The sequence below is a fragment of the Centruroides sculpturatus genome, unplaced genomic scaffold, assembly GCF_000671375.1.
Source record: "Centruroides sculpturatus isolate CEXI.00-Female unplaced genomic scaffold, Cexi_2.0 scaffold194, whole genome shotgun sequence".
Taxonomy (NCBI): domain Eukaryota; kingdom Metazoa; phylum Arthropoda; class Arachnida; order Scorpiones; family Buthidae; genus Centruroides; species Centruroides sculpturatus.
This window is the reverse complement of record NW_019384455.1, coordinates 273,490-298,705: the sequence shown is the minus strand read 5'-3', so window position 1 is coordinate 298,705 and position 25,216 is coordinate 273,490. Positions and strand designations below refer to the sequence as shown.

Below are 25,216 nucleotides of genomic sequence, written 5' to 3'. Positions count from 1 at the left end.
ATTGTTTTTTATATTTTTCAATATATTTATTTGTTTTGTACAAAATAAGAAATAATTTTTAACGATACAATAGTCTTTGTTAGGCTTAACATCGACGAAAATTCAACGTGAAGCGACACGCAACGGATAAAAATTTCGACATCGGATACGTTAAACTATTTTTTCGTACGTAAATCAGTTATCTGGACAATCCCAGTCCCCAATTGATTCAGAAAATCGACGCTCTACTGTATATATATAAAATTTTAACCTTAAATTGCAGCATATTCTTTATATTTATTTAACATAGATGATTATAATGATTAAAATTGTATTCATTTTCAAATAAATTTCAAAATACTGAAAACACTAATGATAAGCTATAATTAAATTTATTTGCAAAATTTTCCAAATAATTAAAATGAATGATATATCAACATTTTTCTATTCTCTGATATTTAAAGTGTATTAGTGTTAGTAGAAAATTCAATAAATTTGGATTTTTTTGTTTTCCCATAGTAAAAATATTTAATTAACATTATAAAACAAAATATAAATTTTTTTATGTATTGTAAATAATATTATTATTTAAAATATTTTTGTATATATTTTTTACTAATGGAATTTTTTATTCTCTTGTGTTTTTTTTTTAGTTGCATCTTTGCAAAGTGCTTGTCGAGATACTATTCTTCAGCATGTATCATCAGCCGATGTATTCTGTTTACCATTACCAAGGAAACTAAAAGACTATCTTCGCTATCAATCATGACATTTTTCCATCTGTGATTTATAAAATACTAAATCATTTTGAAGAATCAACTACTTTATCAAATTATTGTCATTATCAATCCTTACAGGAAAAAACAAGAAGTGTATAATAATTCATTATTTATTGATATTTAATTATTAAAGAGCCTATTGCTTCATAGTCTGAAACAAAAATATAAATGAATTTATTTTTTATTTTGTAATTTTTAAAAATATTTAAATTTTTTTTGTTACAAGTTTATTTTAAAAATTATACATAGTAATAAAATAAGTAGATAAATTACTAAATGATATTATAAGAATTATTTTAAAACTTCAAATTTTATTATATAAGTAAATATAGTTTTGGTATTGAAAAATACAGTATACAAAACAGATAAAGATCTGATTTTAATTATATGAATTTTTAGTCAATATATTAAAAAAAATTAATATACAAATTATTTTTTGAAGTCAGAAACTTGATACATTTTAGTTAAATACCTTTTTAATACATTTTTTGTTCATTTCATTGTGAAAAGAATTAATTCACTAACAACTCATGAGTTACAAATTACAAAACAGTTTTCTGTTTGATTCCTTTTATATCACATGTACCTTAATTGCACACATTGCAATGATTAATTTTGTGCAATATCTTATAAGAATATGCTGGAATTGTTAATATATAAATATTTATACATTTACAAAAACATAATATATGTTGCATTAGATTTATGAAATTTTGTAATATTTAACCAGAAATGATTATAAGAAAAACTTTCTTTAGGCTTGTAAGTGCCTATAAAGTTGAAGATTCTTATGTAATATCAAATAGTAAATTTTGGTAAATATTATATATGCATTTATATTTGCTGAATTTTAATTAAATGCAAATTTTCATCTAATTTCTTAAAATACAGTATTAGAAATTTACAAAATGTTTTTGTATACAGAAATAAAAATTATTTTTTAATTTTTGTATTAATGCAAATTTGATAATCACAATTGCCAGATTCTTTAATGGTGTTTAATAATTGATCCTTGTAAGAATAAAAAATGATGATTTGGTTCATCATTTTTTATTTCTTCTGAATTTTGGATAGAATTTCATGGATCATTTTTTGTGCTTCCAATTTTTCATTGTATTAATCTCTTCATTTTATTGAAATTAGTAATAGCTCATGAAGGATATTAAAGTTAATCTTTGATACAATATTTACATTCAAGATACTAAATGTTGAATTGCATTCATAATATATATATATAACATCAAAAGGTTTATCAAATATAGAAATCCACTGAAATTTTAATATCAAAATCATTATCATTATTCATTTAACTTATTTATCTATTGATTATTATAATAAAAAAATATAATTTTACTATATCAAAAAATTCAAAAGTAATGTGAAGTTAAAGATAATTGTGTAAGTAAGGAATATGAGTATCAAAACATATATTTAAATACTGTTAAAGTTTCTCTAAATTTATAAAAATGTATTTTAAGAAAAATTTGATCTATTTAAATTCAGTCATATTTCAACATTCCATTTCAAAGTTATCAAAATGCAACAAGATAATCATTACAAATAATGTTTTTTTTTTTTGAAAATATTATCTTGCCGATCATCATATTATTGCTGAATGATTTTTACTTTGTTGAGAAACATTTTCAGATGTATGAACAAATCTTTTCTGAAAGAACAATTTATTGTTAATAATAGTATAATTTAAATACAAGAAAAAGCTTAATTGAAAATGCATTTTTATACAAAATATTAAAATTTTACACATAAAAATCAACAAAAAAATTATTAAATATTTTCTTTTTCAAAAAAGAAATATTTGATTTTTTTTTTCTTCACTGAATTTTCTGCTTGTCAAATTTGAAAATTTTTAAAAAATTGAAGTATTCTAATTGCTTTCTTCTTCCTGTATTGAAATTATCTTAGTCAGAGATGTAATTATTATTATTATTTTTTAAATCTCAAAAAGTAGTTAGTCTGGTATCTTTCAAAAGTTCTTGTTTTCTTAGTGAATATTTATTTTTTAAACAAAATCTTTGAGTTTAAAATTATGTGGATTTCTGAATTATTTTTATCTGTAATCTAATATGAGTTGAAAATATTAACAGAAAAGATAATTGATCAAACACAACAGTTTTGTGAGCTTCTGCTTTTTTCTTTGTGAATGAAGATAATAGAAAATGATCATATAAATTAAGATTCTCAAATACTTTTTAAATACAGATTCAAGTAGTCTGTGTTTTGTTATTATGTACTAAATAAAAATTGTATTTTTATGGTGAGTCCAAGATACTTGGTTATCTGATCTGAACATAATACAGGATGGCCTAAAAGTTACTGTGCAGTGATAAATTTGTAATGGCATTCAAGTTATACGTATGATATTCCATGTGAGTCTTGTAAGTTGTCCATTTGGTAGCTGTTGTATGTATAATATATAAGTTATAGGTCTCATATGCAATACCTTACATATAACTTTAATGCCTACAAATTTCTCACTGCACAGTAACTTTTCAGACACCATGTGTATAGTTTATTCAAAATTTTATGAAATATGCTTCTCTGAAACACCACTCTTTCTATTTATAATTAAAGCATTCCACTCTTACTTTTGTAAATGCCTTTATTTTAGGACATTATATTATTCTAAAGATATATTTGATTATAATTGTTCTTAACACTAGGTTTATCTGTATAATTTTCCAATATTTAATTGCATCATATCACATCACTTGTTTACAACTGTACAGTTGTTTGATATTGTGCATTAAACAAGTTGATCTAATTGAAGAAAGTGAAAGCTTTAGTGAAAATATATAAGTTAGGTGCTATGTAATTTTTCTATCTATTATTAAAGAAATTTGTAATAATATATTGCAGAGAGTTATTAAGTTGAATATATTAGTAGTTGCACATATCATATTACTTGTATAAATGCATTTAAATGATGTGGCTGTTATAAAAGAAAATGTAGATCTATTTACATTGTATATTTATGTAAAACAAGTTTGTTTAAAATGCTGTAAAATATGTAAAAAAACGACAAAAAATTGTTTTTAATGGAATAGAATTAAAAACAATCTGGTAATATCTCCATTACTTCAGTAACAAATTGTGAATAAAAGTTTTAGTACAGATATTGAGTTTCACACTTCTTAATCATATATGTCAAATGCTTTTTCCTTTCCTTAATAATCATTTTTAAAATGAATATTTATATCTGAAATTGTAATTTTTAATATAATGTGTGTAAAATTATATCATGAATATAATATATTATTGTTTAGTAAGAATATAGACATAACTATAATTGAAAATTCTTTAGAAGAATGTATATATATATATATATTTTTTACAGTTAGTCAAAAAATAATTTGTTTGAACAGAATTGGTTAAAACACTTTTTCCAGTACAGCTGTCCCTTGATAATCCAATAGGTATGGGACCAAAGGGGTGTCGGATTACCAAAAGTGATTACATATATGGCATTGTTTTGCTAGCAGTAGCCTACAATATTCCCTACTTTAACTATTCAAACAGAACTGCTCATGAAAAACACACAAAATGTGTGTCATCGTGTAAGAATTGGGAGATTCACGTCGCGACATGCTTCTATGCAAGCAGACACGTAACGGGGACGGGTACCTTGACGGGAAGTGTGTTGGACTACTGAGCATGTCGGATTACAAAACGTCAGACTATCAAGGGACAGCTGTATAATATTTTCAAGAAAATTGATATTTTTAGTTGATTAATCAAACATTTGTTTATCTTCTCTTTTTATTTTAAGATCAGTCCTAAATAATAAACCTGTTAGTCATCAGTATGAATAGTTAAGCAGTATTTAAACCTTTTTATTCCATTCTCCTAAAAATATACTTCATATATTTTGTCTTTCTTCAGTTCATAAGCTTTCAGTGCTCATTTCCATTTTTCCAATTGTGTTTTCAATGGGTCCATATAGCAGATTAATAACATCTGTTTAGATATCACTATGGCACTTAGCTACTTCCCTCATTAATTCATCCTAGATAATTGTGAATAAGGTTGTGCTTAAGGCAGATGTTTACTTGCACAAAACTCGTGGAACTCTTCACAGACACTTTGAACAAAGATTAAAACTTTTTCATATATGTCTTGGATCAATGCTTTGTATTTTTCAAAATATGTAGCAATGATCTTCCTGACATGAATTCTAATTATGCTAAAGACTCACTGTGTGCTCTCTATATTCAATCCATTATTCTTTTGATGTCTTTATTTTCTAAATTATCACACGTTAAGATGACTATGCAGAAGAGACCAAATAAGGAATGAGAAGACATTTCTGATATGATTAAAATCTGCAAGATTTTGGAACATCAATAGCAAAATAGTTTGAGCACTTCCGGGGACATCTAAATAATAATTTGTTGCATAAGATAAAGTAAGGATAGTAGAAAGGAGTAATCAGATGGACCAAAGGAAAGGTAGAAGGAAGTTTTGAAAAATATGGAAGCATTCTGAGTGACTGAAACAATGGCACAATATAAAAAAGTTTAGAGAATCAGTATTGAGAAGACTAACTACTATTAAGTTCTTGATTTTCACGAAAGAAAAAATTTAAGTTTCTTTTAAACTTTCTCTTAATTTCACTGTATATATACATAAATATAGTATTTTTGAGAAATGTTATTTACAGGTTTTGTTATATTCTATTCTATTGTTAAATTTTTAAAGTTTTGCTTGCAAACTTACAATAAATATTAAAATTACACAACTGAATATGGTGTACAATAAATTACATTGTTATTGGTTTATTTATATGGCATAAACAAAAGAGCTAGGGTTTAGTGCACATACTCAAGGCATGTTTTGTTTGCTTAACTTATTCATTAAAAGTTGTATACAGGCATTATTCATTTAACTTATTTATCTATTGATTATTATAATAAAAAAATATAATTTTACTATATCAAAAAATTCAAAAGTAATGTGAAGTTAAAGATAATTGTGTAAGTAAGGAATATGAGTATCAAAACATATATTTAAATACTGTTAAAGTTTCTCTAAATTTATAAAAATGTATTTTAAGAAAAATTTGATCTATTTAAATTCAGTCATATTTCAACATTCCATTTCAAAGTTATCAAAATGCAACAAGATAATCATTACAAATAATGTTTTTTTTTTTTGAAAATATTATCTTGCCGATCATCATATTATTGCTGAATGATTTTTACTTTGTTGAGAAACATTTTCAGATGTATGAACAAATCTTTTCTGAAAGAACAATTTATTGTTAATAATAGTATAATTTAAATACAAGAAAAAGCTTAATTGAAAATGCATTTTTATACAAAATATTAAAATTTTACACATAAAAATCAACAAAAAAATTATTAAATATTTTCTTTTTCAAAAAAGAAATATTTGATTTTTTTTTTCTTCACTGAATTTTCTGCTTGTCAAATTTGAAAATTTTTAAAAAATTGAAGTATTCTAATTGCTTTCTTCTTCCTGTATTGAAATTATCTTAGTCAGAGATGTAATTATTATTATTATTTTTTAAATCTCAAAAAGTAGTTAGTCTGGTATCTTTCAAAAGTTCTTGTTTTCTTAGTGAATATTTATTTTTTAAACAAAATCTTTGAGTTTAAAATTATGTGGATTTCTGAATTATTTTTATCTGTAATCTAATATGAGTTGAAAATATTAACAGAAAAGATAATTGATCAAACACAACAGTTTTGTGAGCTTCTGCTTTTTTCTTTGTGAATGAAGATAATAGAAAATGATCATATAAATTAAGATTCTCAAATACTTTTTAAATACAGATTCAAGTAGTCTGTGTTTTGTTATTATGTACTAAATAAAAATTGTATTTTTATGGTGAGTCCAAGATACTTGGTTATCTGATCTGAACATAATACAGGATGGCCTAAAAGTTACTGTGCAGTGATAAATTTGTAATGGCATTCAAGTTATACGTATGATATTCCATGTGAGTCTTGTAAGTTGTCCATTTGGTAGCTGTTGTATGTATAATATATAAGTTATAGGTCTCATATGCAATACCTTACATATAACTTTAATGCCTACAAATTTCTCACTGCACAGTAACTTTTCAGACACCATGTGTATAGTTTATTCAAAATTTTATGAAATATGCTTCTCTGAAACACCACTCTTTCTATTTATAATTAAAGCATTCCACTCTTACTTTTGTAAATGCCTTTATTTTAGGACATTATATTATTCTAAAGATATATTTGATTATAATTGTTCTTAACACTAGGTTTATCTGTATAATTTTCCAATATTTAATTGCATCATATCACATCACTTGTTTACAACTGTACAGTTGTTTGATATTGTGCATTAAACAAGTTGATCTAATTGAAGAAAGTGAAAGCTTTAGTGAAAATATATAAGTTAGGTGCTATGTAATTTTTCTATCTATTATTAAAGAAATTTGTAATAATATATTGCAGAGAGTTATTAAGTTGAATATATTAGTAGTTGCACATATCATATTACTTGTATAAATGCATTTAAATGATGTGGCTGTTATAAAAGAAAATGTAGATCTATTTACATTGTATATTTATGTAAAACAAGTTTGTTTAAAATGCTGTAAAATATGTAAAAAAACGACAAAAAATTGTTTTTAATGGAATAGAATTAAAAACAATCTGGTAATATCTCCATTACTTCAGTAACAAATTGTGAATAAAAGTTTTAGTACAGATATTGAGTTTCACACTTCTTAATCATATATGTCAAATGCTTTTTCCTTTCCTTAATAATCATTTTTAAAATGAATNTAATTATTTCTTTAATGCTTTTTGATTAATAAAAACATTACAGTTACTTTTTTATTATTACATTAAATTTTAAAATAAATGATTAAAAGAAGATTTCACTGTAAATATACACGTAGAGAGTTTACAGGCACACGCATATAACATAGATATGCAATATTTATACGCTTATTATTCAATATATTAGCTAAGTAACAAGTTTATATGTATTTAACTCGTTCCCGAGTCGTACAGGTACTTTTATATGAATATTCAATTTACATATTTGAATATTTTAGCTTTTGTAACTTTATTTTTGATGTATTCTAAGAATAAGAAAGAAAATTTATCTAATAAACTGTTATTTTCTGACTCAATATATTAGCTAAGTAACAAGTTTATATGTATTTAACTCGTTCCCGAGTCGTACAGGTACTTTTATATGAATATAAAATTTACATATTTGAATATTTTTTGTTTATTAGAGTAAGCATTCTTCCAACAGATGTTGGAAGTCGTATTGGTGTAATGTATGTAATTCGTGGAGATTATGCTGAAATGCATTTTATTGTCAATGGAGAAGACCAAGGAGCTTATTCTACTGACATCCCATATCATGATGCCCCACTTTTTGCTATTGTTGATGTTTATGGAACAACTAAACAAGTTAGAATTGTACAGTTATATGGAGGTTAGTAATTTTTTAAAATATTAAAAGATTATTAACAGTTTTACAGTCTTTTTTTATGTTTGATATCTTGACTTTTAGCTAAATCTGTGGAATTAAGTTAAGCAAGATTTCTACCATGTAAATTAAATGTTTGATAATTAAATATTATATGTTTAAGTGCTACTTTCCGTTGTTGTTAATTTTTAATTTATGCTATAAAGATCACTTGGGAAGAAGAGTGAAATTTGTCCTGAGTGCATTTCATTTTCCATTCTGTAATTTTGGATAGCATGAAAAATGCTACTGAAAAATGATTTTTCAGATAAGGTTATTTTGAATAGCTTTTATTTTTAAATTTGATCAAGAAAATGTAAAATATAAAATAACTGCTTGAAAGTGCTGATTAGAGTTCATGTATATAGCAGCTTTAGCTTTTATTATATTGTCTGCTTGTTCAGTTAGCATTGTAATATAAAATAAACTGAAATTTTAAGTAAAAGTACTTAATTATCCAATAAAATTGATGAGCTTAAACTAAAATTGACATTTCTATTCTTGATTAAGAAATTTTTATCAATGTTACAAATTAAAAAAATTAATAACAATAGAAATATTGTGAGATAGCCAGGGACGTAATCAGAGGTACGCCACTTATGGGCACGCGATTGTGAGATCGGTTCTCTTACTTTTTATAGGAGGGCTGTTATAAACGATCCTAATCGCGAGATTCGGATCTACGTCAGGATTCCTGTGACACCAGTTAATCAATCTTATCGATCCGCGGACAAACACGCGTGTGAGATCCGATTCGGAATCAAATTAAGAGACATTTTAATTAAAAACGAAATAATAAATTTAATAAAACAAAGAAAATAAACCCATACAAAATATTAATGAACGAGAGATATAACTAATATAAATAAGATACCAATCGAGAGATATATGTACTCATATTATACCCAATGCGCGATCGAGAGAGAGAGCTCACAAAATCGTTAGAAACATACAACCTGTTCTAGTTGTCGTTTGTCTTCTTCTCTGTAGGTAAGGGACACTTTGTAGATAAAGTTCATTTACTTCTTTCCATGGGAGATCGATATGTGCACAAAATCAAAGTATAATTTCTAAGTGCTAACTCGGAAATTCTTCTATGTGACTCGTCTAAGGGCGTTGGTCATCAGGAGGAAAATGTGTGGAGTTTGGACACTTCCAACTCTGTTGCTGAACTCTCCGAATTCGGACAAATTTCCCCTATATCTTAGGATTTACGACTAATCATCTGCTAGAAACTCTTTCATGTGAACGGATGAAAGGGGAATCAAAGAGGGGTAGATAGTTCCCATCTGAGCGAGATTTTTAACGGATAAGGGAAAAACAGAGGATGTACGGACTTCCCTCAAAGGAAGTAACATCTGTTATCTGCCTTTTCCCACATTAAACATTATTTTTCTCACCAAAAATGAAGTAATATTTGGTGACAATATTTAACATAATTAATAAATTTAGACCCAGGGCCTTACAGGTCTCACAATATTCTTCCAAGTAGTCTTTTTTTTTTTTTTTTTGCTTTTAGATTATTATTCCTGCATCATTCATTGGTTGTCTCATGACTGTGGCACAAACAGTGGCTGATCTGTTATTACTTGCATAACTTTTAATGACTCATCTTTGTAAAAGGTGTCATATCAGCATAAATCTGATTAGAAGAGACTACAGTCAACAGGTTAATGAGAAACAATTTATTTATGCATTCTATGTGCACATGGTAGCCACTATGTTCCAATTATCTTGAGAGAGGTGCAATCAGACATAGGTATCTTCAAAACATCTGGGCTGATTCCATTGTTGCTGATGTATGTGATTTCAGTGGTTTGACAGCTTCTGATTGAGGGCAGTTCTCTTGTTCTTGTCTTTGAGAATGAAGTACAATAACCAGAGTGATGGGTCTCACTAACAAGGAAGAGTTAGATCAGAACATAGTTTATCTGGAGGCATTTACCTGGTAGACTTCAGATTCTCGTCCAGCATTTTTACATTGGTTTGTCTTATTATTTGGATAGCCAATCCATTTTTACCCAATCCCATATGATTTCATGTCATTCAGATGGCAGCTAGTCAGGCTTCACATGGGAATATACCCATTTGTTGCTGTCTAGTTGGTAGTTGTGACTAAAGCAACACTTTCTAGTTTTAACAAACCTCTTTCTCATGGTAGCAATGGAAGTCACTGCTGAGATCTCAGCAATTTTATATATACAGTAGAGCGTCGATTTTCCGAAAGTCAATCATCCGAAAGAATTCCAGTCGGCAAATTTAAATTTTTGCCGGTGCTGTGGCACTTCAATCTTTGGCTATGTCTTGGGCTACTCAAATATTTTACGTTTTTGATACTAAATTAACATCTGAAGTATAATTTTTTAATATTTTTATATTTTTCAATATATTTATTTTGTTTGTACAAAATAAAAAAATAATTTTTAACGATACAATAGTCTTTGTTAGGCTTAACATCGACGAAAATTCAACGTGAAGCGACACGCAACGGATAAAAATTTCGACATCGGATACGTTAAACTATTTTTTCGTACGTAAATCAGTTATCTGGACAATCCCAGTCCCCAATTGATTCAGAAAATCGACGCTCTACTGTATATATATAAAATTTTAACCTTAAATTGCAGCATATTCTTTATATTTATTTAACATAGATGATTATAATGATTAAAATTGTATTCATTTTCAAATAAATTTCAAAATACTGAAAACACTAATGATAAGCTATAATTAAATTTATTTGCAAAATTTTCCAAATAATTAAAATGAATGATATATCAACATTTTTCTATTCTCTGATATTTAAAGTGTATTAGTGTTAGTAGAAAATTCAATAAATTTGGATTTTTTTGTTTTCCCATAGTAAAAATATTTAATTAACATTATAAAACAAAATATAAATTTTTTTATGTATTGTAAATAATATTATTATTTAAAATATTTTTGTATATATTTTTTACTAATGGAATTTTTTATTCTCTTGTGTTTTTTTTTTAGTTGCATCTTTGCAAAGTGCTTGTCGAGATACTATTCTTCAGCATGTATCATCAGCCGATGTATTCTGTTTACCATTACCAAGGAAACTAAAAGACTATCTTCGCTATCAATCATGACATTTTTCCATCTGTGATTTATAAAATACTAAATCATTTTGAAGAATCAACTACTTTATCAAATTATTGTCATTATCAATCCTTACAGGAAAAAACAAGAAGTGTATAATAATTCATTATTTATTGATATTTAATTATTAAAGAGCCTATTGCTTCATAGTCTGAAACAAAAATATAAATGAATTTATTTTTTATTTTGTAATTTTTAAAAATATTTAAATTTTTTTTGTTACAAGTTTATTTTAAAAATTATACATAGTAATAAAATAAGTAGATAAATTACTAAATGATATTATAAGAATTATTTTAAAACTTCAAATTTTATTATATAAGTAAATATAGTTTTGGTATTGAAAAATACAGTATACAAAACAGATAAAGATCTGATTTTAATTATATGAATTTTTAGTCAATATATTAAAAAAAATTAATATACAAATTATTTTTTGAAGTCAGAAACTTGATACATTTTAGTTAAATACCTTTTTAATACATTTTTTGTTCATTTCATTGTGAAAAGAATTAATTCACTAACAACTCATGAGTTACAAATTACAAAACAGTTTTCTGTTTGATTCCTTTTATATCACATGTACCTTAATTGCACACATTGCAATGATTAATTTTGTGCAATATCTTATAAGAATATGCTGGAATTGTTAATATATAAATATTTATACATTTACAAAAACATAATATATGTTGCATTAGATTTATGAAATTTTGTAATATTTAACCAGAAATGATTATAAGAAAAACTTTCTTTAGGCTTGTAAGTGCCTATAAAGTTGAAGATTCTTATGTAATATCAAATAGTAAATTTTGGTAAATATTATATATGCATTTATATTTGCTGAATTTTAATTAAATGCAAATTTTCATCTAATTTCTTAAAATACAGTATTAGAAATTTACAAAATGTTTTTGTATACAGAAATAAAAATTATTTTTTAATTTTTGTATTAATGCAAATTTGATAATCACAATTGCCAGATTCTTTAATGGTGTTTAATAATTGATCCTTGTAAGAATAAAAAATGATGATTTGGTTCATCATTTTTTATTTCTTCTGAATTTTGGATAGAATTTCATGGATCATTTTTTGTGCTTCCAATTTTTCATTGTATTAATCTCTTCATTTTATTGAAATTAGTAATAGCTCATGAAGGATATTAAAGTTAATCTTTGATACAATATTTACATTCAAGATACTAAATGTTGAATTGCATTCATAATATATATATATAACATCAAAAGGTTTATCAAATATAGAAATCCACTGAAATTTTAATATCAAAATCATTATCATTATTCATTTAACTTATTTATCTATTGATTATTATAATAAAAAAATATAATTTTACTATATCAAAAAATTCAAAAGTAATGTGAAGTTAAAGATAATTGTGTAAGTAAGGAATATGAGTATCAAAACATATATTTAAATACTGTTAAAGTTTCTCTAAATTTATAAAAATGTATTTTAAGAAAAATTTGATCTATTTAAATTCAGTCATATTTCAACATTCCATTTCAAAGTTATCAAAATGCAACAAGATAATCATTACAAATAATGTTTTTTTTTTTTGAAAATATTATCTTGCCGATCATCATATTATTGCTGAATGATTTTTACTTTGTTGAGAAACATTTTCAGATGTATGAACAAATCTTTTCTGAAAGAACAATTTATTGTTAATAATAGTATAATTTAAATACAAGAAAAAGCTTAATTGAAAATGCATTTTTATACAAAATATTAAAATTTTACACATAAAAATCAACAAAAAAATTATTAAATATTTTCTTTTTCAAAAAAGAAATATTTGATTTTTTTTTTCTTCACTGAATTTTCTGCTTGTCAAATTTGAAAATTTTTAAAAAATTGAAGTATTCTAATTGCTTTCTTCTTCCTGTATTGAAATTATCTTAGTCAGAGATGTAATTATTATTATTATTTTTTAAATCTCAAAAAGTAGTTAGTCTGGTATCTTTCAAAAGTTCTTGTTTTCTTAGTGAATATTTATTTTTTAAACAAAATCTTTGAGTTTAAAATTATGTGGATTTCTGAATTATTTTTATCTGTAATCTAATATGAGTTGAAAATATTAACAGAAAAGATAATTGATCAAACACAACAGTTTTGTGAGCTTCTGCTTTTTTCTTTGTGAATGAAGATAATAGAAAATGATCATATAAATTAAGATTCTCAAATACTTTTTAAATACAGATTCAAGTAGTCTGTGTTTTGTTATTATGTACTAAATAAAAATTGTATTTTTATGGTGAGTCCAAGATACTTGGTTATCTGATCTGAACATAATACAGGATGGCCTAAAAGTTACTGTGCAGTGATAAATTTGTAATGGCATTCAAGTTATACGTATGATATTCCATGTGAGTCTTGTAAGTTGTCCATTTGGTAGCTGTTGTATGTATAATATATAAGTTATAGGTCTCATATGCAATACCTTACATATAACTTTAATGCCTACAAATTTCTCACTGCACAGTAACTTTTCAGACACCATGTGTATAGTTTATTCAAAATTTTATGAAATATGCTTCTCTGAAACACCACTCTTTCTATTTATAATTAAAGCATTCCACTCTTACTTTTGTAAATGCCTTTATTTTAGGACATTATATTATTCTAAAGATATATTTGATTATAATTGTTCTTAACACTAGGTTTATCTGTATAATTTTCCAATATTTAATTGCATCATATCACATCACTTGTTTACAACTGTACAGTTGTTTGATATTGTGCATTAAACAAGTTGATCTAATTGAAGAAAGTGAAAGCTTTAGTGAAAATATATAAGTTAGGTGCTATGTAATTTTTCTATCTATTATTAAAGAAATTTGTAATAATATATTGCAGAGAGTTATTAAGTTGAATATATTAGTAGTTGCACATATCATATTACTTGTATAAATGCATTTAAATGATGTGGCTGTTATAAAAGAAAATGTAGATCTATTTACATTGTATATTTATGTAAAACAAGTTTGTTTAAAATGCTGTAAAATATGTAAAAAAACGACAAAAAATTGTTTTTAATGGAATAGAATTAAAAACAATCTGGTAATATCTCCATTACTTCAGTAACAAATTGTGAATAAAAGTTTTAGTACAGATATTGAGTTTCACACTTCTTAATCATATATGTCAAATGCTTTTTCCTTTCCTTAATAATCATTTTTAAAATGAATATTTATATCTGAAATTGTAATTTTTAATATAATGTGTGTAAAATTATATCATGAATATAATATATTATTGTTTAGTAAGAATATAGACATAACTATAATTGAAAATTCTTTAGAAGAATGTATATATATATATATTTTTTTTACAGTTAGTCAAAAAATAATTTGTTTGAACAGAATTGGTTAAAACACTTTTTCCAGTACAGCTGTCCCTTGATAATCCAATAGGTATGGGACCAAAGGGGTGTCGGATTACCAAAAGTGATTACATATATGGCATTGTTTTGCTAGCAGTAGCCTACAATATTCCCTACTTTAACTATTCAAACAGAACTGCTCATGAAAAACACACAAAATGTGTGTCATCGTGTAAGAATTGGGTGGGGAGATTCACGTCGCGACATGCTTCTATGCAAGCAGACACGTAACGGGGACGGGTACCTTGACGGGAAGTGTGTTGGACTACTGAGCATGTCGGATTACAAAACGTCAGACTATCAAGGGACAGCTGTATAATATTTTCAAGAAAATTGATATTTTTAGTTGATTAATCAAACATTTGTTTATCTTCTCTTTTTATTTTAAGATCAGTCCTAAATAATAAACCTGTTAGTCATCAGTATGAATAGTTAAGCAGTATTTAAACCTTTTTATTCCATTCTCCTAAAAATATACTTCATATATTTTGTCTTTCTTCAGTTCATAAGCTTTCAGTGCTCATTTCCATTTTTCCAATTGTGTTTTCAATGGGTCCATATAGCAGATTAATAACATCTGTTTAGATATCACTATGGCACTTAGCTACTTCCCTCATTAATTCATCCTAGATAATTGTGAATAAGGTTGTGCTTAAGGCAGATGTTTACTTGCACAAAACTCGTGGAACTCTTCACAGACACTTTGAACAAAGATTAAAACTTTTTCATATATGTCTTGGATCAATGCTTTGTATTTTTCAAAATATGTAGCAATGATCTTCCTGACATGAATTCTAATTATGCTAAAGACTCACTGTGTGCTCTCTATATTCAATCCATTATTCTTTTGATGTCTTTATTTTCTAAATTATCACATGTTAAGATGACTATGCAGAAGAGACCAAATAAGGAATGAGAAGACATTTCTGATATGATTAAAATCTGCAAGATTTTGGAACATCAATAGCAAAATAGTTTGAGCACTTCCGGGGACATCTAAATAATAATTTGTTGCATAAGATAAAGTAAGGATAGTAGAAAGGAGTAATCAGATGGACCAAAGGAAAGGTAGAAGGAAGTTTTGAAAAATATGGAAGCATTCTGAGTGACTGAAACAATGGCACAATATAAAAAAGTTTAGAGAATCAGTATTGAGAAGACTAACTACTATTAAGTTCTTGATTTTCACGAAAGAAAAAATTTAAGTTTCTTTTAAACTTTCTCTTAATTTCACTGTATATATACATAAATATAGTATTTTTGAGAAATGTTATTTACAGGTTTTGTTATATTCTATTCTATTGTTAAATTTTTAAAGTTTTGCTTGCAAACTTACAATAAATATTAAAATTACACAACTGAATATGGTGTACAATAAATTACATTGTTATTGGTTTATTTATATGGCATAAACAAAAGAGCTAGGGTTTAGTGCACATACTCAAGGCATGAAATTTTGTTTGCTTAACTTATTCATTAAAAGTTGTATACAGGTATATTACATCAATTGGCAATTTTTAAATAATATGTAGTTTACATTTTTTTTCTTCTTTTACAAAACAAAAGGAAGAAAAGCTGAAGCCAGAAATTACTAAGAAATTATAGAACTATTTCCATGAAAATAATTAACTTACTTTAGCACTAGAATTGTTAATAAATGTAATAATTATAAATTTTTGCTTAATTAGAGAGATCTAGAAAACATCTGGAATGGAGTGGTATTTAAAACTGTAGTTACTAGTAATTATGCAGGTGACATTACCAATTACACTATCTAGACTTTTCAAGCAGGATTCATTTTATTCATTCTGTTGCCTGTGTTTGTTTCTACAAAATTCTCTGAATTTCTTAATGCCTTTCTTGAATGTAAAGAAGTGCCATCATCAATCTACCAATATTTGTTGTTCTGTCTCAGAGTACTGTTTAGTGTTGCCACCTTTTGAAAATCGCTGACATGGACGGCAGGTCAGGTTTGTTCGAACAGAAGTTCCTGACGCATACACAATGTCATTTTACAATGTAAAAAATAACGTGCATGCTGATTCTAAATCAGTTACAGTTAGGGACTTGCATAGGAGTAACATAAGTAACCTAAAGTAAGAAAGAATGGGTACAGATAACTTAGCTCTATTTGAGACGTGTACGATCGTACAGACAATAAAAAAAAAAAAGGTCAACGGGTTGTGTGCCATACGTTGGTGTAAACAGACTAACATGGCAGAATTGCAGATGAGTTTCAGTGAGTGTGAGTTCTTTTGCTGTTAAAATAGTGTAAATTTGTAAAAATATTTGCAAGAACTTTGTTTCATCGTAATTTCACAATTTCTACAAAATTTCCAGACAAAATTAATAGTTCACTCGGACTGTCCGGGTGAAAGCCGGACGGGTGGTAACACTAGTTCTGTTATAATGGGACAGTGAAAACATCATTTGACAAGTTTCAGTATGAAAATGAAAATAACCATGATATTTTTAATTGATATCTATGAGAAGCATACAATTTTTTATATTCTCTACTTAATAGAAGTTTTGGAGAATGGGAAGAGTAAGAAATTTTTATCTGCTCTCTGCAGAAAGCAGTGTTTGCTTTATGAAATAAAAATGCATCAATAGTTCTATACAGCTATAATATCTGTTATGCAGAGATCAGGTGTATTGTCTGATAAACCAAGTTTTATTGTGTTTATATAGCATCGAGCCATGTGAAGTTAAAAATCAAGTCACAGATTTAAAAATTTGAGTATATTGTGTATTTAAGGCAACCAAAACATATTTATTTCGGTTGCTTTAAATAAACAGCAAACTCTTAAGTTTTGATCTGTTTGTGGCACTGAATTGAATGGAGCCATAGATTTATTTAAGTTGATTGTATTTAATGTTATAAATGTTCAAGATATGAAGATATTTAAACAACATACATCTAGAGAAGTTGGATATATACAAGTATAAGGCTTGTAAAAAAAATAGGACCATAAACTAAAAGGATAGTAACACACACCTGCAAGTCTGGAGATCTCTGTGAGGTCCAGTAATTTCCATACACTGACAACATAATGTGCTGTTTCTTCCCTTTAAACTTCAACATTTGAATTTCTCCTGTTTTTATTTATTTTTTTGAATGCTACTTATTTAACCTGATGATGGTAACCTAAAGCTATCAAAAACATTTGTTTTTCTTAGTAAATTTTCGATTTTATGCTGGAGTATTAATTATTTTTTATTCTTCTATGATATGAAGATAAGATAAAAAATTGTTATTCAGAATAGTAAATTTAACTCTTATTTAAAAATATTTTTAATGTCTATTGTCTTTTAAAAAGTAAGAGTTTTAGAAAACTATTGAAAGTTAAATAAATTTCATATACTTGTTAAAACTTTTCTATAGAATTCTTATCTACCTAATTATAAGATGATGGATAACTAGATAAGAATTATAATTGTTAGTTCCAAATTTGGCATCGAAAATAAAATGTTGACTTAAAAGGTTTGTTATCTGTCTTAAAATCTACAAATACTATTTTTAATAGTTTTTGGCAATTTTATTTCATATTTCCAGTTTCTATAAAATAGGGATTTCCTACAGCATCAATATTCAATGTTTGATTTTTTTGTGATGAAAATTTATTAGAATAAATACAGTAGTTGATGGCTTTGGAAAGTCAGCTTTTTTTATAGGGTGTGAATAGTACTATAAAATATATGCAGCTTTCAGAGGTACAGATAATAGTATATTTTTGAAATGGAATCATTTTTTGACAGATGTCATTATTTCAATATAGAACAGGTTTACAGTTTTGTTTACCAATGAAGGATCCACGAGATGATACAAAATTTCTGAAAAATTCAGTTTAATATATAATCAACTACATTTTAGAAAAAGTCTATTAAATTATGTAAACTTCCATTTTGCAGTTTTCTTACACAAAATCATTCCAACATTAGCAAAAAAGTATGAATAATTTTCTAAAAGTATTGAAATATTTATACAATAAATATAGGAAGGATATCCTTATAATACAACAAAGTCTATAAGGCTATTTTTCCAAATATAAGATAAAATAAACATTTTATATTTCATCACTGCTTTTGCAAGGAGAAACTTTGTTTTCTTCTTAAAATGGCAAAATTATCCTGTCATCCAGATTGTTTTGCATATTAAGAAAAGAACCGCATTTATTCCATACTAGCTGTAAGGACCCGCTTCGCTGGGTTTTTATTTGTGGGCAAAAAGTAACGATAGTGAAGATTAAGATAATTACATTATAGCCAATCTTACCCGTTTTCACAGAATGCAAGAATTAGGTCCCCCGTTTCTGATTAGAGATCTGATCCCGATTCTATTTCTGAATTCTTGACTGAATGTCTCCTGTTCAAACGAACAGGAGACATTCAGTCAAGTCAAACGAACTATTTTCAACGTTTCTGGAACGTTTACAATCGTTCTATAATCGAACCAATATTCGAATTTTATGTTCAAATTTAATTCGAACAAAAGATTCGAAATAGAAAACCACTTTCAGCCTCATATCTCCCGCACCCTTATAGCTATCCAGACGCAACCACCCCTATGCACGAATGGAGACTTGGGGCTACCACCACATAAACACCATTCACGTGCGATGTGTAGTTTTGGCGGAAAAGTGAAATATAGGGACATACATGTTCTTTTTTATATATAGATATAGATTACTGGATTTATTCTTTACACAAATTGTCAGAGCTTTTCTTTAATATTTGTGAAAAAAATAAATTCAAATTTATCTGTTATTTTGGCAAAACGTATTCATTGACAAAAAAGTTACACATCCAAATAGAATTGTTGATTACTGCAAAACTCAATATACAGCTATGTCTTAGATAATTTATATACCTGTCTGTCTGCATGTTATTGAATATCTTCAAATCACTACCCCAGTTAATTTAAAGGGCAAGAGGTAGTGATAAATTTAAGGCATTTAAATTTGTCACTACCCCAGTGTTCAATCAAAAGGCTTGTAGAGGCTCACTGTGTTCAGAATCTTCAGTATAGCTTCTGTTTGGAGGTCTTCAAACACCAGTCATATCTATATAATCTGCCATAGTATATATATTTATAGTTTGACTTTACACTTTTTCTGCTTATTTCTAACTCTTATCTATACTAATATTATAAAGAGGAAAGTTTGTATGCAGCAGGTAATCTCCGAAACTACTCATTCGATTTCAAAAATTCTTTCACCAATATTTAGAATGGAACTTCAGGGTGGACATAGGCTGTATATTATTCTGTTAAACATTCATATAAATTAAATGGCATCGATGGTTAAGGCTTTTATATCCAACAGATGGCGCTGCGAGTACGACGCCCTAAGTTTGCTTCTCTGTGAAAATGAACTAAAGCAGATCATCTATCTATTTATATAAATAAAAATGTAATGTTCGTTTGTTCCTACCGATTCCTTTGAAATTTTGACAACGCTGCAGTCAAAATTTCAAAGGAATCGCATGTTTTTGTATAATATACATGTCGAAATGCTACCCCACTGAAGGGAGATGGTTAGGATTAAAGCTTACGGTAAAGAACTCTGCTTCTATTTATACTACGTATTTTAGATGCGGTTTTTGCGTTTTAATAGGGTACGTCAACAGAATGTACACTAAGAAGAAATTTTTCGATATTCCCCCGCGGGGGAGAGAGACAGGATTAAAAAAAAACTTTCCAAAGCTTCATGGCAATCGTACTACGCCACAAACCTTCGCTGGAGTATGTTAAACAACTTCCCAAAGTTTCACGGCAATCGGATAAACAGTGTGGTAATGCATGAAGGACACACATACACACACATACACAGACACACATACATTCATTTTTATATATATAGATTAAAAATACATTTAAAGAAAGTGTATGGTTTTTACTGGCTTATCGAACAAACGAATACGAATGGATCCTAACGCGCAATTAACTGATTGCCCCTGTAAGTCGGCTTCTTACAGAAACAGCTCCCTTATCATCAAATGTCACGGCACGCCACTGATGCGCAAATAACAACCACCCAACCATCGCAGTTTCAGAATGAAAATTCTTACGACGTTACTGATGAGAATTACCATAGTTTGCGAAAAGTGACGGAATTGACATACTTTTCTATAAAGATTATAATGAATATCATCCATAACAGCAGACCAGGAAAGAAACTTAGATACTATAATTAATCAATGGGAACAAAACAATAGAGACAACAGTAACATCACTCTTTGTGAATTTGTGAGATTTGCTTTTTAACCCGAATTCGAAACTCTACTAATTTTAAAATATTAATAGAAATGCTACAAGTCGTAACTAGATGGAGCAACGATAAGAATCGACAAAATGTGATTTCAGGAAGAAATTCGAAACTATTTATCGACGAAACAATACATTTTTAAGAAATTCACGCGAGAAACATATTTCGAAGAGAATTTTGTACAAAAAGTTAAAGTTCGAGAAGCGCGTTTATAAATAAATGGTTTTTGGTATTAAAACACCAGCGATTGGTACGTAGCTTTGGAGAATAAGAGGGTAAAGTGGAAGTGGGAAGTCATACTTAGGTACGTAGCTTTGGAGAATAAGAGGGTAAAGTGGAAGTGGGAAGTCATACTTAGGTACGTAGCTTTGGAGAATAAGAGGGTAAAGTGGAAGTGGGAAGTCATACTTACCTGGCGCTGAGAGTTGTCGTGGTCCTGGTGGCGACGCCTCCAGGGCGAGGCCTTATCATTGCACTGGGATGGGGTTGACCCCTGCCACTACTCCAAACTGGGGCAGATGGAGCGTGTAATTTTTGGTAGCTGGGGACTGCGTACGCGCTCTCCCCTTCGTTACTAAACAAAGAATAGAAAATTGTTTTAGTGTTTAAGAAATTTTTGTTATTTTTTTAAGAGCATAGTTTGTATGCAAGCTTGCTTTTGGTTTATTTCCATGTTTAATAAACGTTTTATTATTCCCATTCAACTTTACAACTGGACATTTACATGAAATAAAACCATTTATTTATAAACGCGCTTCTCTAACTTTAACTTTTTGTACAAATTTCTCTTCGAAATATGTTTCTCGCGTGAATTTCTTAAAAATGTATCGTTTCGTCGATAAATAGTTTCGAATTTCTTCCTGAAATCACATTTCGTCGATTCGTATCGTTGCTCCATCTAGTTACGACTTGTAGCATTTCTATTAATATTTTAAAATTAGCAAACTGAGTTTCGAATTCGGGTTAAAAAGCAAATCCCACAAATTACAAAGAGTGATGTTATTGTTGTCTCTATTGTTTTGTTCACATTGATTAATTATAGTATCTAAGTTTCTTTCCTGGTCTGTTGTTATGGTTATGGATGATATTCATTATAATCTTTATAGAAAAGTATGTCAATTCCGTCACTTTTCGCAAACTATGGTAATTCTCATCAGTAACGGCGTAAGGATTTTCATTCTGAAACTGCGGTGGTTGGGTGGTTGTTATTTGCGCATCAGTGGCGTGCCGTGACATTTGATTATAAGGGAGCTGTTTCTGTAAGAAGCCGACTTACAGGGGCAATCAGTTAATTGCCCGTTAGGATCCATTCGTATTCGTTTGTTCGATAAGCCAGTAAAAACCATACACTTCTTTAAATGTATTTTTAATAGATAAATAAACAAGTTCAATATAATTACCTCTGTTATTAGTTCAATAGATTCCCTATGCCTTTTAAATGTCAATTCTTGCTTTGAGAAAAAACATATAACATCTATTAATTTAGATATAATATATCTATTAGCCGTAATTATCTTGTTATAATTTTCAATATTTATTTTATATTGTTTACTAATGTTAAATTCTATTCTGATTTGATTTCCAATTTGCTTCAATTTTACGAAAGAATCGATGTGACATTTACGATTTTCGTGTCTTTTGCCAGCTTTACTCAAATTATTTAAATCTTCAAAGCCATTCTTATTCCACACACTAATTTTATTTGAAAATAGTAGGCAAGGTCAACAAAACAATTTTTGCATTTCTATGCATCCACAAAGCCATTTTATGTCTTCATAAATTTTATCGTGAAAATGTCGAACATAGTTTTTTGTCGACGTATATATATATAATTTAGGCATTGGCCTTTCTCTTTTAATAATGTTTTCTTTTTCATTATACAGTCTTGAGCCAAAACTTTTTTGAAATAAATTTTCAATATCGCAATTACATTCTAAGTTGCTAGCCACGATATAAGGGCTAAAATTAAAAATAAAATTATAAAAACTTACTTGTTAAAATAAGATGTGTGATGATATACAATTATACATACCTGGTTGTATGAATATCGTTTTGTGAAGAAACGTACATAAAAATAACATAAAATGTTCTTTACTTTTTAAACATTAAAACAATTCGTTTAGTTAAAATTGCTCTCTACCAGTGGCTCATGGATGGAATCAGAGACGGTCCTGTTAGGTGTGCAGTGCGTGCATGCATACCAAATCCCGAGGGTGCCGCTACTGGTCAATGTCAAATGCCTCTTTTGTCGCATCACTAGTATACCTCAAAGGAGCGACAGGGTTGTAAATTTTAAACGTTTCTCACCGTAGCTGTAAAAATGTAAATATGTTAAACTTAATAGATTGTCCGTTATTTGTTTTCTAACTAATTCGTTTTAGGACCAGGTGTCCACGGAAATTTCCAAAATTTACAACTTTTCGGTCACTCTCATTGAACTGGGAAAATTTCTGTCTTTATTATATTTAATATTACGAAGAAATCAGTCCCCACTGTACTTGGCTAGAAATTGGTTCGGTTAAGTTTTTAAGTAAAATTCCGGCTCTTTTAGCAGGGTTTTATGTCCCTAATTCCCTATTCTCTTAATTATTTAACTACTTCTTAAGTAGAAATAAGTCGAAACCAGTTACAGTCGACCCCCCTATAACGCGGGTTCATATAATGCGGATTCGTATATCGCGGCGAAAAAAGTGCGACCGTATTCGTATAAAGACGCTAAAAGAGACTCGTAAAATGCGGTAAAACGTCATTGCCGACTCGTGTCGCGACAGGATTGGTCGAATCTGGACCAATAGTTGACGAGCAACCGAACTACTTACACCTACAGAGAGTTTAGGTGGGTAAGTTGAGTTTACTATCATCTGTACAGTATATAAATTAGGTACTGTAAGTCTAATACAGTACTGTAATTTTATACATTTGTTGTGAAAAAAAAACATTTCTTATTCAACGGCCATAAAAATTATTTCTATTAATGATGTCTCGAAAGTTCAACGAATTTTTCGCAGAAAAATAACTTATTAGAAAACGTGCCCGCCGTTTGGTGCGCTGCTCCGCGACGAAAACAAGCTTAAGCAATGGCGTCGTCCAACGGTGAGTTCGACGATGCCATTGCACACTCGGTAAGTAATCCTACAATTTTTTGTTTATAGCATAGTTTATGCGGATTATTCCCAAAAAATTATACGTGTTTTGGAATTGTTGAGTCAAATTAGTCTAGAATCGATTAATTTTATGGAAGAAAATCTTTCAAATAGCCGTAGTCAGTAAACTGCACACGTGCCGGGCTGTGATTGGCTCATGTATTTAAGGATTCTTACAACGTGAAATTCTTATAAAGTGGAATGTATCTATTGCGTTATAGGGGGAAAAAAGTGGAAAGACAAATTTTTATGACAACAGATAAATCGTTGTAAATTTAAGGAAAATAAATTCTAGAGTATTTTTTTTTACCTTGTGCATACAATTGAAGAATATTTTGGGTTGTATCAGGTATGTACCGGTACATCCACCACACATTTTATTTCACCAAGTAAGTTTTTATAGTTTTATTTTTAATTGAAGCCCTTATATCGTGGCTAGCGATTTATAATGTAATCATGATATTAAAATTACATTTAGAGAAGTCTACGATTTTTACTGGCTTATCGAACAAACGAATACGAATGGACCCTAGACCATCACTGACGCGCAATTAACTGATTGCCCCTGGATGTCGGCTTCTTACAGAAACACAACTTCCCTATCATCAAATGTCACGGCACGCCATTGCAAAACACCCTTACAGGTAGTGTGAGAAGTCTCCTAATCTCTGGGCCGCTGTGCAATCTGCACAGGTTGCACAGATGGTAGTTTCTCCATTGTGTTTTTGATATCTATGTTTTAAATGAGCGTATTAGTAATCATGAACATAAAAATATGCTAAGTTCATCAAACTGTATATTTTTGATTAAGGTGTTTTAGATAGTTTTTCCATATTCTGATGTATTTTCAATATACAGGTATAAAGGAATAATTTTGTCATTGTTTTTTTTTTTTTCACATTATATTCCGCTCACGAATACATTTTATCATTATTAAGCATTTAACTATCAAAATTTTAATTCTCTAATAGTTATTATTTAATCACACAACTGGAAATATATAATAATCCAATTTTATAA

General features: G+C 28.0%; 1 protein-coding gene and 1 non-coding gene across 2 annotated transcripts in view; both read left to right on the top strand.

Annotated features, from left to right (window-relative positions):
• Positions 1–11,538, top strand: part of LOC111620661 (neuralized-like protein 2) — a 37,303-nt gene extending 25,765 nt beyond the window's left edge. Inside the window, exons 4-5 of the mRNA XM_023362636.1 lie at positions 8,023–8,228; positions 11,259–11,538. Coding sequence (XP_023218404.1) covers positions 8,023–8,228; positions 11,259–11,374 — 322 coding nt within the window. The 3' untranslated portion in view covers positions 11,375–11,538. The remainder of the gene's footprint in view (positions 1–8,022; positions 8,229–11,258) is intronic.
• Positions 11,539–21,457: 9,919 nt separating this feature from the next.
• On the top strand, positions 21,458–21,622 carry LOC111620672. The gene has a single exon (XR_002755944.1). It is a non-coding gene; the product is annotated as a U1 spliceosomal RNA (small nuclear RNA).
• Positions 21,623–25,216: the final 3,594 nt, after the last annotated feature.